This window comes from Phyllostomus hastatus, unplaced genomic scaffold, assembly GCF_019186645.2.
Source record: "Phyllostomus hastatus isolate PE091 unplaced genomic scaffold, TTU_PhHast_1.1 phas_scaffold_114, whole genome shotgun sequence".
In the NCBI taxonomy this organism is placed as follows: Eukaryota; Metazoa; Chordata; class Mammalia; order Chiroptera; family Phyllostomidae; genus Phyllostomus; species Phyllostomus hastatus.
The window spans coordinates 4,485,278-4,503,290 of record NW_025334006.1 but is presented as its reverse complement, the minus strand read 5'-3'; the positions used below and the strand labels follow the sequence as shown (position 1 = coordinate 4,503,290).

Below are 18,013 nucleotides of genomic sequence, written 5' to 3'. Positions count from 1 at the left end.
CAATAAAAACCTACTGAGGAATAGGCTCCTGGCCCTTCTCCTGTGAGAGATGGGCCACCTTTCCCTCCCAAGCAGATCATGTCTTGGTACACTTATTCTCATGTGTGGCTGCCGGGAGGGGGGGGGCCCCTCCGGGCAGAGCCCCCCACAATTTATGACAATAATGTGAACTCTCAGGTTTCAAGATAAAGAATCTTCGATTTTTTAACAACTAAAAACAACAAATATTCAACCAGAAGCTGCTATTGAAACACCCAGAACAAAATGACACAAGAAAATGTGAAAAAGATAAAAGAATGGGCAAATATATAAGGGACATATGTCTAAAAAAAACTAGTAAAACTAATATTAATATATGACAAAGTAGAATTCAAAGCAAAAAAGTTAATGGACAAAAATGTTCATTTTACATTTTACAAATGTGTAAGTTACTCATGAATCTATACCTGAAGAATAGCAAAAAATAAAACAAAAACCTGACAAAGCAGTGTAGTAAGGGACCATCATAATTATCTCGATCTTTGGCAGGTAAGGATATAGCAGGCTTGATTAATGAGACCAAATTAATGTATATCAAACTTTGGACTCGACGGAAAGTACACCTACTTGCACTCAAAACTTTATAGGAGACCAAAAAAACCCTCAATACATTCCAGAGTTTAAAACCTTATGTAATCCATTCTCTAAACCAAATGCAATAACACTGAAAATCAGTACCAAAAGCTTTACCATGAGCACAACACAGAACCAAAAACCCAAAGAATAAAAAAAAAAAAATAACCACACAAAAACACATAATATACAAGCACAACCAAACCAATATTAAATGTCCTAAATTACTGATGGAGTAAAGAGAAACTCAATATTAGAATTATACACTATTTTGAAAATAAAGATAAACATTATTTTAAAGGTAAGAATATTACTTATGGAGAGAGCCAACACAAAAAACCAAGTGGGCTTTTGAGAGTTATTTTAATGTCTGTCATAGTTCTTTTACTCTACCCTAGACTTTGAAAACATTTATAATTTTGACTACATTCTGCAACAATAATAATTTTTAGTATACTAATTCTGATAACTTTTCATGACTATTTTTACAAATTTAAAAATCCACTGAAAATTTCTGCATAGAAACATCATCTATTTTACCTTCTTTCCAAAGAAAATTAAACTCAGAACATCTGAATTCAAATTCAAAGAACTATTTTTCTAGTTTTATGCAGTTTTATAAAAATCAGTATTAACAGTGCATTTAACAGTTTTCAATGCCTGAAGAAAAAAACCAATATTCATAATATAAAATATGTATCCACACACACATTTACTCCATTACTATTTCCAATAGAATAATTACTCCCAAACCAAACAGTGTTCAAAATATATTCCTGTAAAAATGTTTATTAAGAGTGAAAACAAAAGAAAAAGAACACACTGTACTTTCAGGACTAACTACAGAAAATCTCCAAGCTTCCTTTTAAAAACCAGTCTTAGTATTTTGAGTCAAAGTCTAAGAGCCAAACTAGTTGCTGAATTCATCTTTCATCTTAAAACTGGCAAACGAATATCCAGCTTTGGTGGTATTGTGTAATGATTTGAGTGCTTCCCCTTGAATAACAAATTAGGAAGAAAAATAACAACATTCTGTGTCAAGGGTAAAGAAGTCTTTTAAAGATTTAAGTTAAATTATGAAGCTTAAAATGATGAACCATGTTTTTACATGATTAACTCAAAGAAGCCTGCCATCTTTTTAAATTTGATCTCCTTGTCATTTACACCACACAAGTAGTTAGTAGTGCCTAAGAACATAAACACCCCTCAAGTACTGGGTGACGTCGTTACACCTCCCCCATCCAGACCCCTCTGCTGCCAGTTTGCTAATGCCAGGATGAAGGTGACCTGGTTCACCTAGACTCCATCTCTACTAACACCCCTTTCTTCCTGCTCAGGCTTTGGACAGTCTTCTTTGCCTACCATTTAGACTCCAAGTTTTGCCAAAGACTTTCACCTCGACCTGATATTACTTAATCTGATCTTGATTTTTGCCTTCTGGCTATAATGAATAACTGCAGGCTCTTTCTATATAAATTCCTCTTATCCTCATATACACAGCTCTAGATCTTAAGAATTTTTCACTAACCAGTCACTTATTTGGTCAGTCATTCCCTCAGCAACAATTTATGAGCCCCCACTATGAGCTAGACATTGTTCTAAGCGGTAGAAACACAGAAGTGAACAAAAGGACAAAGTTCATCAGGTCAAGTCACAGCTGCAACACACTCAGCAGGAGCTGAACTATGCTCAGTATGGTTCCAAAACTTTCTTTTGACAATAGATTTGTGCTAAGTGATACAAACAGAAATTGAAACTCCATTCCTCCTCCACCTGCTTAATCTTTTTTTTTAATCCTCACCCAAGGACATTTTTTCATTGCTTAGAGAGAAGAAGGGAGAGAGAGTGCATTGATGCGAGGAGAAGGACTAACCCATTGCCTCCCTTAAGTGCCCTGGCTGCGGATGGAACCCACAACCTAGGTATGTGTCCTCACAGGGAATCAAACTGCGATGTCGTTATGGGACAACGCTCCAACTGAGTCATCTGGCCAGGGCTCTCTACCTGCTCAATCTTTTAAAAAGTACTCATTTTCATGCAAAATAAAAAGAAAAAAAAAAGGAAGGAAGGAAGGAGACTACCTTCTTAGACTGTCTTCTTACACATACAAGAATAAACTCAAAATCAATTAAAGTCTTAACTGTAACACTTAAAATTCCTAGAAGAAAACAGGTAGTAAAATCCTGGACATTTCTCTTAGCAGTATTTTTTCTGATCTATATCCACAGGCAATGAAAACAAAAGAAAAAATGAATGGGACTACATCGAACTAAAAAATGTTTGCATAGCAAAGGGAACCATCAACAAAACAACAAAACAACTTACTGAGTGGGAGAAGATATTCGCCAATAATACATCTGATAAGGGTTAATATCCAAAATTTATAAAGAACTCATACAATTCAACACCAAAGAATAGTCCAATTAAAAAATGGGCAGAGGACCTGAATAGACACTTCCCCAAAGAGGACATACAGATGGCCAATAGACATATGAAAAGATGCTCAACATCATTAATCTTCAGAGACATGCAAATTAAAACCACAATGAGCTATCATAGTCCCACCTATCAGAATGGCTACGGTCAATAAATCAACACACAAGTGTCGGTGAGGATGTGGAGAAAAGGGATACCTCTTACGTTATTGGTAGGACTGCAAATTGGTGCCACCACTATGACAAACAGTACGGAAGGTTCTCAAAAAATTAAAAATGGAACTGCCCTATGATCCAGCCATTTCACTTCTGGGTGTACCTGAAGAAATACAAAACACTAATTTGAAAGAATAGATGTATCCCTATGTTCACTGTAGTGATATTTACAGTAGCCAAGATATGGAAGCAACCCATATGCTGACACATGGATAAAAAGGTTATGGTACATACATACAATGGAATATTATTAGTTGGCCACAAAAAAAAATTATGAAATCTTACCACTTGGAACAGCATGGATGGCCCTAAGGGGTATTATGCTAAGTGCAATAAATCAGTCGGAGAAAGACAAATACCATATGATTTCACCTATGTGAAATCTAAAGAACAAAATAAACGAAAATGGAAGCAGACTCAGACACACCGAGAACAGACTGATGGCTGATGGGGGGAGTGGGGTTGGGAGACTGGGTGAAAGGGGGGAAGGGATTAAGAATGAACTGGTAGTTACAAAATAGTCACAGGGGATTAAGTAGAGTAAAGGAAATACAGTCAATAGTACTGTAATAACTCTGTATAGCGCCAGGTGGGCGCTGGAAATATGGGGGAGGGTGGAGAACACTCTGTAAAGTGTATGATTATCTAACCACTATGCTGTACACCTGAATCTAAAACAAAACAATACTGAATATAAACTGTACATAAAAACTAGTTTTTAAAAAAGCCCTCTGTCCGTGTAGTAGAGTAAGAAGGTTTTGGGGATCCAACAGATCTGAAGACAAATCCTGGCTCTGCCCATTAACCTGGGCAAGTTCTTGAATTTCTTTGTATCTCATTCATATCACCGCCAAAAACAATCTTTCATGTCTTTTTTTAAATCAAAATTTTTATGAAAATTAAGTGAGAAAATATAGTCAAAGTACTCAGCAAATAACATTAGTGGTGGCCATCAGAATATCATTATTACTGTTATGTTCATTTCATAACATAGGGCAAGTAGCAGGCCTTTGGTTTGCCTTATCTGTATTATAATGACATTATTATGCTAATCACTTATATGATCCAGACACTAAATTTTCTAGTGGGCTGCTAGTTACTGTCATTGCAATACAGCTTCCAGAAGTCTAAGGCAAACAAGGGACAACCGGTTAGGTAAACACTGGTGAAGGATAAAAACCTCATTTCAAGGTGTCCTGTGATAAGAAGCATTAGCAGCTCTAACACTGACAATACAAATACACAGTAGGTCAGGATGAGTCTAGTGTCCTTGGTGTTTCTATTTTTCTAGGTATCTTACTCTTCCTTTTACTAGATCTTCCCCAGCTATTTTCAATCTTCAAACAGTGTTTTCTAAAACTATTCTCCTAAATAGCTTTAATATGGAGTAACACATATTTACAAATGAGGTATATTTTTAGTAGTTCCAGATATCCTGCCCATAATGACAAAATCTTTTATATGTATCTCCAAAGTGCAGTTTGCTGGGGATGTTGCCAGATTCAGTATTGCTCACAGGACTCTATTACCCTGTACTGGCTCCTCTGAATAATAAACACTCAGGTGGGACAGCATTCTTTATACCATTTCTAAATCAAATGGTCATCTGATTCCCGCAGAGAACTGGTTTTTTTTTTAAGCCATTCTTCGGGAGAAAAGAAACAATTCTCTTCCTTTGATCTCCAAGATATGTGCACGTTACTGCAACCGAATTCTAAGGCATAAGTCCATACTGTACTGTTGTAAGAAACCAGTGTCCTCAAAAGCTGCTCAACAAACAGTAGACTAAATTAGCATATGTGTGAGCACAGCAAGTAAATTAATACTGGACAACTGACTGATAGCAGAATGCAACAAAACTATTAAATTTAACCAATTTTACATAGTTGACTCCGTGTCCCCAATAATTCAGTTACAGCTAAGTATGACCTCCCCCACTTAGAACTCAGGATTCCTTAAGACTGTCATGTTTAATATTTTTCAAATGACAAATCTTTGATAATCAAGTGAATGCCACGGTCCCATCCTCCCTCTGCCCTGCTCTGTAGCTTGGCCCTCAAGGGTCAAGTCCTTAGCGTGGGATGTAACTTTGCCAAAAGAATCATTTATCATCGCACTGGTGACATGAATGGGTAACATACCAGATCCTAAATTACAACACAGTGGTGGATTCTAACGGGGATACTACTACTGAGGGGCAAAGCCAGCAGTAAGGGTGATAACACTTTAATATTCTATTTGGAATGTTACAATGCAGAGAAAAACAAATGGATGGCACAACAGAAAGGTAGAAGGTCTGAGAAGTATAAATTCAACTTACCCTACATATTTTCTACAAAGTTAACATGAAAAGTCATAGCAAATGCATCAAACTCTCAGTATTATGGATTTATTTCCAAGTAATGAATAATAATAGTATCCATAACAGTTCTTTAATGAGTACCTACTTAATAAATATAAGATAATGCAGGCTCAAAAAACACTTTAAATGTGTTCTGAAGAAAAGTTTATTATAGGTTAAAATCCGCACTAGGCTGATCCTAAACAAAGTCATCACCTGAAACCAACAAGTCAGTCACGTCAGACATATTCCCAACTGAGGGTTCTTTTTCCCTGATGAACTTACTGCTAGATACGCCTGAAAGGCAGTGATGGCTGAGACTCCAGCAAAAAATTTTAAAAAGGGTTTTAAAGTTTTAAAATAAGAGCAAATTTTATTCTTATATTAAGAATGAAAACTGCAAAATAAAATCCTTTGTTTTTAACAAGTTATATAAGTAACTATGTATTTCTGCCTCTGGGATTCTTAACCTAGGATCGTTCAAGGTTCTAAAAAACATACAAATTAAAGATTCATTTTCATTTACTTATTTACCACTATCACACAGAATAGAAATCGAAGAATAAAATGTGAACTACAAAAATGTTAAAGGCAAAAGTAATGTATAACTCCTTACAAGTAATTTTAAGACATAAAAAAAGTGTTAAGCAACTCCATTTCTTAGTAACAAGAAACATTTTTAAATGGAAGTTCGTAGGCCCCAAATGTTGTATTTCCACATCTATATAGCTGCATAGAACTTTTCCCCCAAGCTTTTCCCCCCACAAAATGACTACTTCAGTGATTTAAATCAGTTTTATGTAATTGTTTTACTTATTAAATGCACACTTTTGTTTTTCTTCTTTGGAAAGTTTAAAAGCAATTAATTACAGGTATTTTGTAATTGAAAATAGTGAAGCATAAAAAATTTTTACTGGTGACATAAAGTTAAAATTTTAATTTAATGAAATGTATTTATTTATAGAAAGAAAAACTACCAAAATTGAGAAAATCCATTCAAAACATTGCAATAGTATTTCAATTTGGGCAAAAGATCAATATGATCAAAAAGTGGCTTCATTTGCCAGAAATTAATTCATGGTTCCACAGATGGAATTTATTCCTAAAGTCTTATGTAGTCTGGGAAATATCTCATGTCCCGATCCAGCGGTTTACATTCCTGAAGGCTGTAACTGTAAATAAACCCATGAGAGAATGGACGAGGGGAAAAGGAGGGGAATGGGGATGGGGACAGGGGGTGGGGGGTGGCAAAAGAGGAAATCTCGAAAGAAAAATTCAATCCCTCAAGTTTCAGGTGTGATCTCTGCAGCAATCTACTTAGTGGGAAGGGGGATATATAGAGGGTGGGGCAAAAGGAGGTTTACATTTGTTCATATGGAAAATAATACAACAATTAGTACATAATATAAGGACAAACTGTTTCACGTATTTACAACTGTAGACCTCCTTATGTCCCACCCTGTGTTTTAAGATTTTTTTGTTGCCATCCTACATGAATGGCAGCTTGAACATATTTTTCCACATTTTTATTCCTAGCAGAATTGCTTGTTTCAGTGTTTTCCAGTACTATCATAGCAAATAGTCTAAAGGTAGGTCAATTTTATTCCTCAAAATTTTATTCAAAAGTTTACAGATTAAAAAAAATCTTTGTGGTTTATCATTTTAGCTAGGATGTGTCTTGCTTATCTGTGTTTATTAATTTTTAACTAGAAGAAGAATAATACCTCTATTTCCAATCTTGGGTCTTCTCAGTTCAGAAAACTTCTATTTCTGTTATCAGTTCAAAATTGGGATGCTCTTCCTTATCTTTTGCTAAGTTCGAGTTCGATCTCAATGCATTATCTACTGTAATACTTAATTTTCAATATTTTATCTATGTATTTCATTCATAGTTCTGAAACATTTCAATGCAAATGATCAAAAATGCCACTTTTTTGGAATGACCCAAATCAAATCCTGTTCTTCCACTTATTAGCTGTAGGATCCCAGGCAAGTCACTGAATTTCCATTGCCCTAACTATAACACAGAAAGAAAGCCGACCTGTGTAGTTGTGAGGATTAAATTATATGCATATCTATATGCATATTAATTTACTACATAGGGCTGTATCTGGCATAAAGTACTGAAAAAGAAAGCATTCAGTTCCCATTATCTTCCACTTTGAATCCGTTTGATTTGGCGCTGATTCTATTACAATTTACATCTGAATTTGATTTGGTGTTGATTCTCTATACTGCAACCACATATAACTTTTTCTTGGCTCTTATAAATAGTCTGTTCTTTTTATACAGTTGTGTTTTCTTAACACAGCTGTACAGTTGTTTCTGAGTTTTATTCATGTCATCCATTAAATAAGGAAATGATTTATTGAGAACCCATACAACTATCTTATTTGTTGTTTGTTCTGTACATCCTTTTAACTGAACCTACCAAAGAAAACTTCTTCTCAGAAGAATTATTCATTATTGCATTTCCATGGCTACTGAATAGAGTGTCAGGCACTGTAGGTGCTCAATTGATATCTGCTGGGTGAATTATGAATGAACCAGTGAAAACTGTGCTAACTGCCTTCTCTTTCACGTCTGGGGCTGCTGACCGGACCAGCCTTCAGGACTGACATCGGGGCCAGGAAGCATTTGTGGGGAAGGATGACCTCTGATGGCTGAGAAGATTTTGTAGAGGTCCCTTTCAGTTTAAGGATCTAAATTAGTTCCTGGTTGTATATTTACAAGGAACAATTCCTAATTTTCAAAAAAAATCTAGGTCTCTTGCCTAAGGTTCAATTTTACTGTAGAGATTCTAGGCTTTTTCTTTTAGAGGTATTCATTAACCTCTCTTTCTCTTCCCCCATCCACATATGGCTTTTTATGCCTTGCTTTTCCTTACAGTTCTGTATCTTTTAACCAGAAAGATTTCTGAATCGTATTTTTGGAAATGCTGATCCCCAAAATAAGTTTTATATTTGATCACACAATTTAAATTATTTTTGATTTTAAGAACTTAGAGGGAAAAGAAATCACACAACCCAGTTTTTGCAACTTCAATATCATGCAAGAGTAAACAAGAACCCACTGGCCAAATCCAGCCAGCTGCCTGTTTCTGTGAATAAAGTGTTAGTGGAACACAGACACGCTCATTTGCTCACATGTCATCTATGCTGCTTTTGCACAACAGCAGACACAGCTCACAAAGCCATACAGTCTCTGCCACAATATCCATCTCTTAGGAAACCATCTACATAAAACACCACAAATGGCAAATATTTACAGTTAGAATGTGTTAGGCACTGCTTGGTGAATTTTACATCCACTCTCTCAAAAATTAGATAAGACATATGAATTGGGTACTAGTATAGTCCCCATTTGCAGATGAGAAAGCTGAGGTCTGATGAAATTAAATAACTCTGCCAAGCATATTAAGTAGTAGGGTTGGTAGTCAAACCCAAGTCTACTGGAATCTAAAGTAAAAGTGTAATTACTCTCCTACAGAGGGCTTTAAAAAACACATAAAAAAGGTGTTTTCTAAGGACTTAGTTTGCAGCTAGAAAGCTTTTAATTTTATTGGCTTGATGGTCCACATGCTTTTATACTGTAATAAGTAATGTGGTGTTAAGTATAGTTTTTAGTATTTATGCATTAATAACAATAAAAAGCACTGATGATTCACATTCTTCACAAGGAAACCAGCATGAAAACTATCTTTCTTTTACTGAGACTGTATGGTTTTAAAAATTCTGAATTGATATTCTAAAATAAGCTTTCCACCTTTTGGCTCAGACGCAGCTGAGGCACAACGCTTTCTGGTCATCCCGAATCCAGGTTCATGGGACATCAGCTGCTTCCACCCCGCCACCAAAGTTCAACCCCACGGAGATCTGAGCCGTATACCTGAGGTGCACCGGTGAGAATGTCGGTGCCACGTCTGTCCTGGCCCCCAAGATCAGCCCCCTGGGTCTGTCTCCAGAAAAGGTTGGTGATGACACCACCAAAGCAACTGGTGACTGGAAGGGTCTGAGAATCACAGCGAACTGACCGCCCAGAACACACAGCCCCAGAGGCTGTGCCCCAGAGGCAGAGCCTGCCCAGAGGCAGCCCCAGAGACTGAGGCTGTGCCTTCTGCCTCTTCCCTGGATCATCAACGCCCTCAAGGAACGGCCCCGAGACAGAAAGAGGGGAAAAAGCACTAAGCACAGGGGAAATACCACTTTTGATGAGACTGTCAATACTGCCCAACAGATGCAGCACCGATGTTCAGCTAGAGAACTCTCCGGAACCATTAGAGATCCTGGACACGGCCCAGTCTGTGGGCTGCCGTGTTGATGGCCGCCACCCTCAGAACATCACAGACACCATCAACCGTGATGCAGGGGAATGCCTGGCTAGTTAAGAACTCAAAGGAAAATATTTCAATTAATCATTTGAAAACGCCGCCCCCCCCACAAAAGAAAGGGAAGAAAAAAAGAAATTGTTAAAAACATGGCCATGAAAAACTACATGTGGAAACTGGTGTTATTATTTACACAACTTTTGTCAAAACTATATTCCACAACTCTTGTAGCAGTGTGGAAAAGTTAAAGTTCACCGAGTTTAAAACAATAAAGAGTTTGAAAACTTAAGAGCTATTGTCAAAAGAAATGACACATCATTTACATTAAGAACATCTGTTACAAATAGGCATATGGTATAAACAACTTTGAAAACAACAAAAGAAGGGAAGATTCTGAGAACTACCGATTCAACCCAAATTTAACTAAACTATATGGCAGATAAGAGACAGTGGGATAAATATTGGAAATACAAAGATAATTTCTATCTTCAAAAAGCTCACAGCACAACAGGGGAGACAGGCGGGTAAAACTTTATTCGGAGCTTTTAAGTGTGAGAACAGAGACCAACATGTACTGATGAGCAGAAGTGTAATGCCTTAAGCAGTCGTTACAAGTACCTCTCAAAATTGCTGGGCAGCTTGAAGAACCAGGCTCAGTAAATGGGCAGGAACCAAGGAGGTTTAAAAGTAAAATAAAATGAAAACGTGTCACAGGAACCACCTGGGCACAGATGCCACAATGGGCACACCACTACTTCTGTTTTTGGAAATGATGTTTTATTGCTGCCACTAAGTCCTTCACTATACTTGAGTCTTTGTATCAGCTCCAGATAAAAGATCCCAATTAGCAATGTTTGGGTTACCAGTCCATTTCCTAAGTGCGGGCAGAAGAATACGATTTATTTGTCCTTTTTGGCTTTTGTTTGGTAGGAGACAGGCCTTGCATTTTCCCGAGATTCATACTGTGGATCAGAGAACTCCTCAAAGAGAGAAAGGAACGAAGGAACTTCAAATGCTGGAGAACGCCCCCTCCCCAAAGACCATCTTAAACAAAGATCCGCAGAGATATTTTGTGGGAGAAATTTCTTTTAAGTCAGTGAATTTCCAATGTTTCCCTGAAACTAATTATGTGAACCTGTTAAGAAAGGCTCACTTTGTTCACTGGGATGGGAAAGGGAGTCATGGCTGTTGCTTTTTCTAATCTGTACCTGCATTCATTTAATTTTACCTTTCAAAGTTACTAGGAATTACCTAGAGAGTAGAATCATGGGCTAATTTTTATCTTTTTCTATACTTTTTTGTCTTAAAATACCTACTAATTTTATATGTTAAGGACAGATACTCCTGTGAAAGGGGAATGGGCAATGGACACTAGTTTCATTTTCATTTCTATTCAGTGCAACTTTATCTTTTAAATAAGAATGTATTATTTTTATAATTTAAATCAGCTTTATTACATTTTAACTATCTGTACTAGTGTAAGGATAATGTTTAAAATCTCAAAGGAAAACCCTATATATACCCCATGGATATCTGAGTGAACATCTGCCTTCCAATAGAAAAAACATATTCTTTTATTTTATATTAAAAGAAAAAAAAGGGTGACAGAGTAACAGAAAGAAAGGAATCTGTATTAACCTTTCCGTGTCTATTGAGGGCCCCTACCTCTGATACAAGGTGAAGTACTCTTCTTTCTGACTGGGTCACCAGCCCTGGTGTGGAAAGTACAAACTTTTTATGACATGGAAACGGGTAATTTCAAAAAGAAAAAAAAAAAAAAGGAAATTGCATAAAACTAATAATTGCAAGAGAGACTGAATCAGGACCACTTTTAAAATGCTCATTTTATTAGGAAGTGAAAAGTGATCCCAATAAGTCTTGCAATTTCTAAAGATTAGAGCTGATACTTTTCTCAAGTTCAAGAGATCCTATCCTCTCACAGGGCACACAATTGTTGCTTTTCAAACCTATCAGCATGTCAAAGGCAGATGTAATTAGAATGGGGGCTGGAGAGGGAAAGGAAACCACAGAGAAAGGGAAGTTAGAGACCTGGTATATAATATTTCACAGCAAGTGAAACAGAAGCACATAGTAAACAAAAGAGTACATATATCAGACCTACTGGAAATAATATGGGACTACTTATCCACAAGCATTCACCTCTGAGAGAGCTGCATCCACAAAATCTACGACAAAACTCACCTCTAAGTAGTCTCGATGGATAATTACCCCTTCGATGTGATCATTTTTAACACATATACTCAATTAGATGGTACCGCTGATTTAACTAGCTTATTGAGAAAGGAAGGTTGGTGGTTTGAAGCTTTGAAGCCAGAGAGACTGAGTTAAAATCTGCCTCACTACTCAAGAGATCATGACCTCAGGCAAATTATTTAATCTTAGTCTGTTCATCTCTAAAATCTCTACAATGAGGTTATGCTTATGGGTCGATGTGATAAGTAAATGATACACTTGTACTCAAATATACACTACTCAAATACAGACAATTTTAAAAACATACTTTTGAAAAAAGTGCTGTTTATTTAATTTAAACAAGTCTGGAAGGTAATTGTAATACTTTAGTTTCTTCCTAAGGCAAACAGACACAATTTGACTTTTTTGTCCTGTATGTAATCCTAATTACAAACCAAATAACACAAAACTATGTGTAACTATACATACAAAACAGTCTCCACAAGCTATCAAACAGTCTCTTGAGTAAAGACAGCCTGTGATGAGATTTCAAGTTTACAGAGCTGATGTGTTGCTGTCTCTGTGCTATTTTCAACTTGTTACATTAAAGATGTTTAATGGTAGCCATCTTTCTACTTTTTATTCATCGTCAGAGACAATTTGTGCCTGTCTTCGGCAAGCCCCTTTCTCATTTTCCTCATGTGCTGATGCTAACCCATGGTGAGCTAAGGAGCCAGAAAGCCATTTCAAGGCTGACTGATACAGTGAAAAATACATGGGCTGTAAATTCAGGCAGTTCTGGGTTCAAATTCCAGTGTGCTACTTACTCTGTGACCTTGTTAAGTTACTTAATTTCTCTAAATTCAATTTCCTTATCCTTAAAATGGGAATACTATTACCTATATTAAAATGCTGTGGTAAAAAGCAAATGAGAGTTTATACAAAAATCTTGCAGAGTGCTTTAAAGCACCTGGCCACATAAGCCATCCTGTCAATGGTAATTATCATTCTATAATTAATGAAGTATGTTGTCACTGTAGCTAAGTTATGAGTAAAAAGAATTTCTTACTCAGAACATAGGCTTTTAATGTGTGAAATTTCTTGGCACTACACTGGAGATACAAAGATGAAAAAGAATATAGCATGCAGCCTCCAGAGGCTCAGAGCCTAATTAAAAACAGACATGTAAACAAAGGCACGGCAATTTGATAAGCGAAACACTAAAAGCAGCAGCACACCATATGAAGAGGAAACGTTCTTCTGGAAGAGGCGACATGTAAAGCGAAGAGGATGAACAGGAGCTCACCAGGTTGGGAGGTAGGGATTGAGGCAAGCAGACTCGGTCAAAGAGGATGACAGTGTAAAGACAGACACATAAGACGCAGGGCACGGCAGGGTCCGGAGCAGAGCGCAGCTTGGACAGAGGCAAGTTCAGAAAGGCAGGCAAGGCCAGATGGGATCAGCCACGTATGCAAATCAAGGAAGAGCTGGCCATTTAAAAATAATGGGGAATCACAAATATATTTTAAGAAAGTGAAGGAGGTTGGCTAAAAAGGACAACATGCTCAGATTCACATTACAGAGAGGTCCTGGTGCAAGCTGACCAGGCGAGAGGGGAAAACTACAGTCAAGGAAAATCCAGTCTCAGCAGGAGAGAGGCAACAACTGATCTACAGTAGGAGCAAATGAATGGAGAGTAAGGAGAAAATGAGACAAAGAAGGTAGTCTTGATAACACTGAGAAATTTGGGATGACCCCCCCAATTTCTAGTCTGGGCAAATGGTTGGGTCATGATGCCATTAGTCAAAATGGATACAACACAAATAATTTTTGAAAAGAAAACAGATGCTCAATTTGGGATTTATCTGAACGGCGCTATCCATTCTGGAACTCCAGTGACGGCTGAATGAATTCCAATGGGAGAAATTAACACAAAGGCAGAAATGGAAGAGGAAGGCAAAGAGACTGTCACCTGGAAGAACCATACAGATCGAAAATGGGGCTGTGAGTGTCCACTACCGCTGCCCATGAATATCTTTCTTTCTGGCTTCCATTTCTTTTCCAACTGGACAAACTGAACTTTGTGGGAGATGTTACTTAGAATCTGTATACCACTTTGAAGTGTGAAAGCTTTTTCACATGCGTCTGCTGAATACAGATGCTCGAGTTTCCCAAGCATTTTGTCCAACGCCTTCACCATCACGCCAGGCCTAGCGAAGTGCCTGGGACTGAGACTCAGAGGGACCCACTAAAGTAACCAAATATGGTCTTCAGGTCAGTCAAGAAGCCAAAATGCTTCAGATATTGTTTTAATGTTACAGATTAACAGTTAACGGGGAGTAACCTAAAGTTTTCTTTACATGCTGTCCCCCCGCCCCCATTTAGAACCACACAATTTTCAATGGTGTGGGAGTTCTGAACTGGTTTCTTCAGAGTTCAGAAATTCACCCAAAACCAACAACTTCTGCCTATCCATACTTCACACTTCTGTATACAAGCCAGAAACAGGTACAGAAGTACAATTACTGGTTTTTTAAAAAATACTAATTTTAAAAAGGATGACTACTAAAATGCTTCACTTATGTTAACAATGAGAGATCGTCCCAGGAGAACAGAGGAGAGTATTTTAAAGACTCTAACCCCTTAGGAGGAAAACTAGACAAATCCAATTTTTAAAATACACTTTCTTTGCACACGCTCAGATAAATGCACATTACATACACTCAGAAAATGGTGGTGAGTGCTCATAAATCGGTGGATGAAGAAGGCGATGAGTTGAGGAATGAGCTGGGAAGATGGCCACCAATCCGAAGCAGCCGCGTGATTTGGGCTGGAGAGGGAATGGGCACAGTGAGGGAGCTCAGTCCACTGAAAATGGAGTGCTAGTTGTTGGTTGTTTTGTTATTTTTCAATAACAAGGCGAAAAATATTTTAAGAGACTCAAGTTACGCAATCAAAACCAAGCAAGAAGCCCTGGCCAGTATGGCTCAGCGGGCTGGAATGTTGTCTCGTGGACCAGAAGGTCGCGGGTTGGATTCCCCTGCAGGGTCCATGTCCAGGTTGCAGGTTTGGCCCCTGGTCAGGCAGCATGCAGGAGCAGCTCATCAATGTTCTTCTTTCACATCAGTGTTTCTCTCTCTCTCTCTCTCACCCCTTTCCCCTCTCTCTCTGAAAGCAATGGGAAAAATGTCCTCAACTGAGGCCAAAAAAACAAACAAAAACAAAACTAAGAAAGGAAAAAGCTCAATGATCTGTTCACAGGATTACATTACAGTCCAACCTTCTTGGATCCAAATTTCTTGCTACTTCCTTCTACTTTTCTTTGCATGTCTATCCTCCCCTTTGTGCGCATCTCTGTTGTTGATGAGAGTAGGCAGTGTGGTGGTAACAGGAAAAAGGCAAAATCAAACTGAATGACCTAATTAAAAAACCTGAAAACAAACCAATCCATCGTTCTTGGCACGTTATTTTCTCATAAATGTCTCTGTGTGACTGGCAGCTTTTCATGGACAGTTTATCTGCCTGGATGTGGATCTTGGGCATGTCCTACTAGAAATCTTGGTGTCATGTGCTTTGCAACCACATTTCAGACTGGGAGAAACTACATGGAGGGGTTAAAGACTCTAAGTTCTGGAGTCAGCAGTTGAGTTCTGGCTTCATCACCTTTTTTCTTTTTCTTTTTAATCACTGTAACTTTGGATTTTTTTTTCATAAGTACCCTGCATCTCAGTAATCTTATCTGTAAAATGGGACTAACGAAAGGACTTACTTCACAAGGCTCCCAAGGGCAATAAAAAATAATGTGCCAGGAAGATACTACATAAATTGTATTTTTTCGTAACTGTAAGTTTAGTTACTTACCAACTTTTTGCATTTCAAGGTTTCACAATAACAGGAAAAACAAAAGCCACTCACTTTCAGGGTACTGCGGTGCCCCCGCACTGGAAAGTGTAAACCAGACTCAAGTGTCCCAAGTAAGCTCTTCCCTATAATCTTACACTGAAATACGCAGTAAGTTGGGTTTCAGACTTCCTTCCACTAGCTGAGGAGGCAGTGAAGAGTGTCCTAAGGAGCCACTGAAATGAACAACTAAGGAGATAAGTTGCATGCAAAAAGGCAAAACTACAATGGTATTCAAGAGACTAAAAACTACCAGTACTTTGCCTTGCACAATCCTACAGGTTTTAAGAAACTCTGCTTCTGCTTACTTGCTTCCTAACGCAGATCTCGGAAGCAAAAACAACGCCACAGTAGCGGTCATACCCTCTGAAGAACTACAACCTAGACTGGGTTCTCCCTCTCTTTCGTGAGCCAGATGACCTTCATGATTACGTTATAAAATTGTACTTTTGTTGTTGATTTCTTTTTAGATTATCATCATATCAAAATCACATGTAAGTTCTCTCCTAACTACAAAAGGCACAATTTTAGGGTCCAAAGGCAGGCCGGCTTGGATTTTTACCAGTCTACCACAATGTGGATTCGGTTTTATATTGTGAGTTTAGTTGAGATGAGCCGTCCTCATCATGGTTTTACCTTCAAATACACTGTGGCTATACTTGCGTTACTGTCTGTTACACGTGTAAGCATTTCAGATGGAATCAAGGAAAAAGATGGGAGTAGCTAAAGTTAACATGCGAGTTGGTAAACTACTCAGGTACCTTAAACACTCATATGCTAACTGATAAGCTTCCCTACTTGAAGCAAATAAGTATTTGTGGTCGAGGGGGAGAGGAAAAGGCCACACCCAAAGTTAAGATTCGGCAGTGAAGTGATACCAAGTTTCAGAATTTTAACCACTGCTAATTTTGGTACTCTTTTTCACGGTCAATGAGTACGTTGAATTCATTAACGGGCCCACAGTTAAAACAAATGAACAAAAAGTTCTTCTGATTCGAATCACTTAGGCCACTTCATTCAGTCAGTAACAGGCAGGTTCAAGATGGAGAATTACTTCATCCAAAGGAAGATTTAAGTAACTCTGACTTAGCAAAGGGCCGAACTCAAATAATCAGTACTCAAAAGTGAGGGTACCACTCCTCCCCTTCCCCCAGGGGTCAGGAGAACACGAAAGGCCTGGCTGTAGCCACACAGCAGTTACCCGGCACAGGACCGTGTTACCGGGGCCCTTCCTCCAGGTTAGACGTCCTGACTCCCCTCTCTTCCGAGCCACCTCCATCCAGTTGGCCGTCGCCCCCCACCCCCACCCACGCCAGCCCAGCTCCCATCAGCTTCCTCAGCCTCCTCTCCATCCCGCCTCCGTGCTTGCCTACTGCACTCGCCGCCGTTTACCTTGGCCACGTAGTCCTTCACCTCATCCAAGTCCCCGTTTTTCAGGGCCCACATGAACTCCTTGTCGCACATCACTGCAGCTGGGCGGGCCGGTTAGCCGGGCAGAAGACGAGGAGGTGGTGGCAGGAGCAAGCGGATACTGCCGGGCGAGAGGGAGACGGGCCCGCGCGGAGCCAGAGAGGAGAAGAGAAGGCGGGGGAGGCTGCCAGGCGGGCGAGGCAGTTGGCCGCAGCGACCGTTGGGGCGGGAGAAAGTTCTTTTGCAGCCACCGGGCCCAACCGAGCAGGTTCAGTCCAGCGGAGAAGAAGCTGGAGCGCTTACACTTCCGGTTCACTCCCCGCTAGGACCCTCCCCAACTTCCTCTTCCTCTTCCTCCGACAGCTTGAGACCCCGCCCCGAGGGCCATCGGCCGGGCTACCTGTGTGCGCAGGCGCAGTGCCTAGGCCCGCGAGGCTGGGGGCCTGAGGCTGGAGTGGGAGGCGTGGGCGGGGCCCGAGGCCACGGAAGGGGGTCAGAGGACGGGAAACGGGGAGAGCGAGGGAAAGGAAAGTTACCGGTATTTAAGATGGGATCAGGCCGTTTCTGCACCCCATAAAT

At 39.1% G+C, this 18,013-nt stretch overlaps 1 protein-coding gene across 1 annotated transcript in view; it reads right to left on the bottom strand.

Annotated features, from left to right (window-relative positions):
• MTPN (myotrophin) overlaps positions 1-17,788 on the bottom strand; it is a 53,422-nt gene extending 35,634 nt beyond the window's left edge. The window contains exon 1 of the mRNA XM_045855683.1: positions 17,417-17,788. Coding sequence (XP_045711639.1) covers positions 17,417-17,488 — 72 coding nt within the window. The 5' untranslated portion in view covers positions 17,489-17,788. The remainder of the gene's footprint in view (positions 1-17,416) is intronic.
• Between the last annotated feature and the right edge of the window lie 225 nt (positions 17,789-18,013).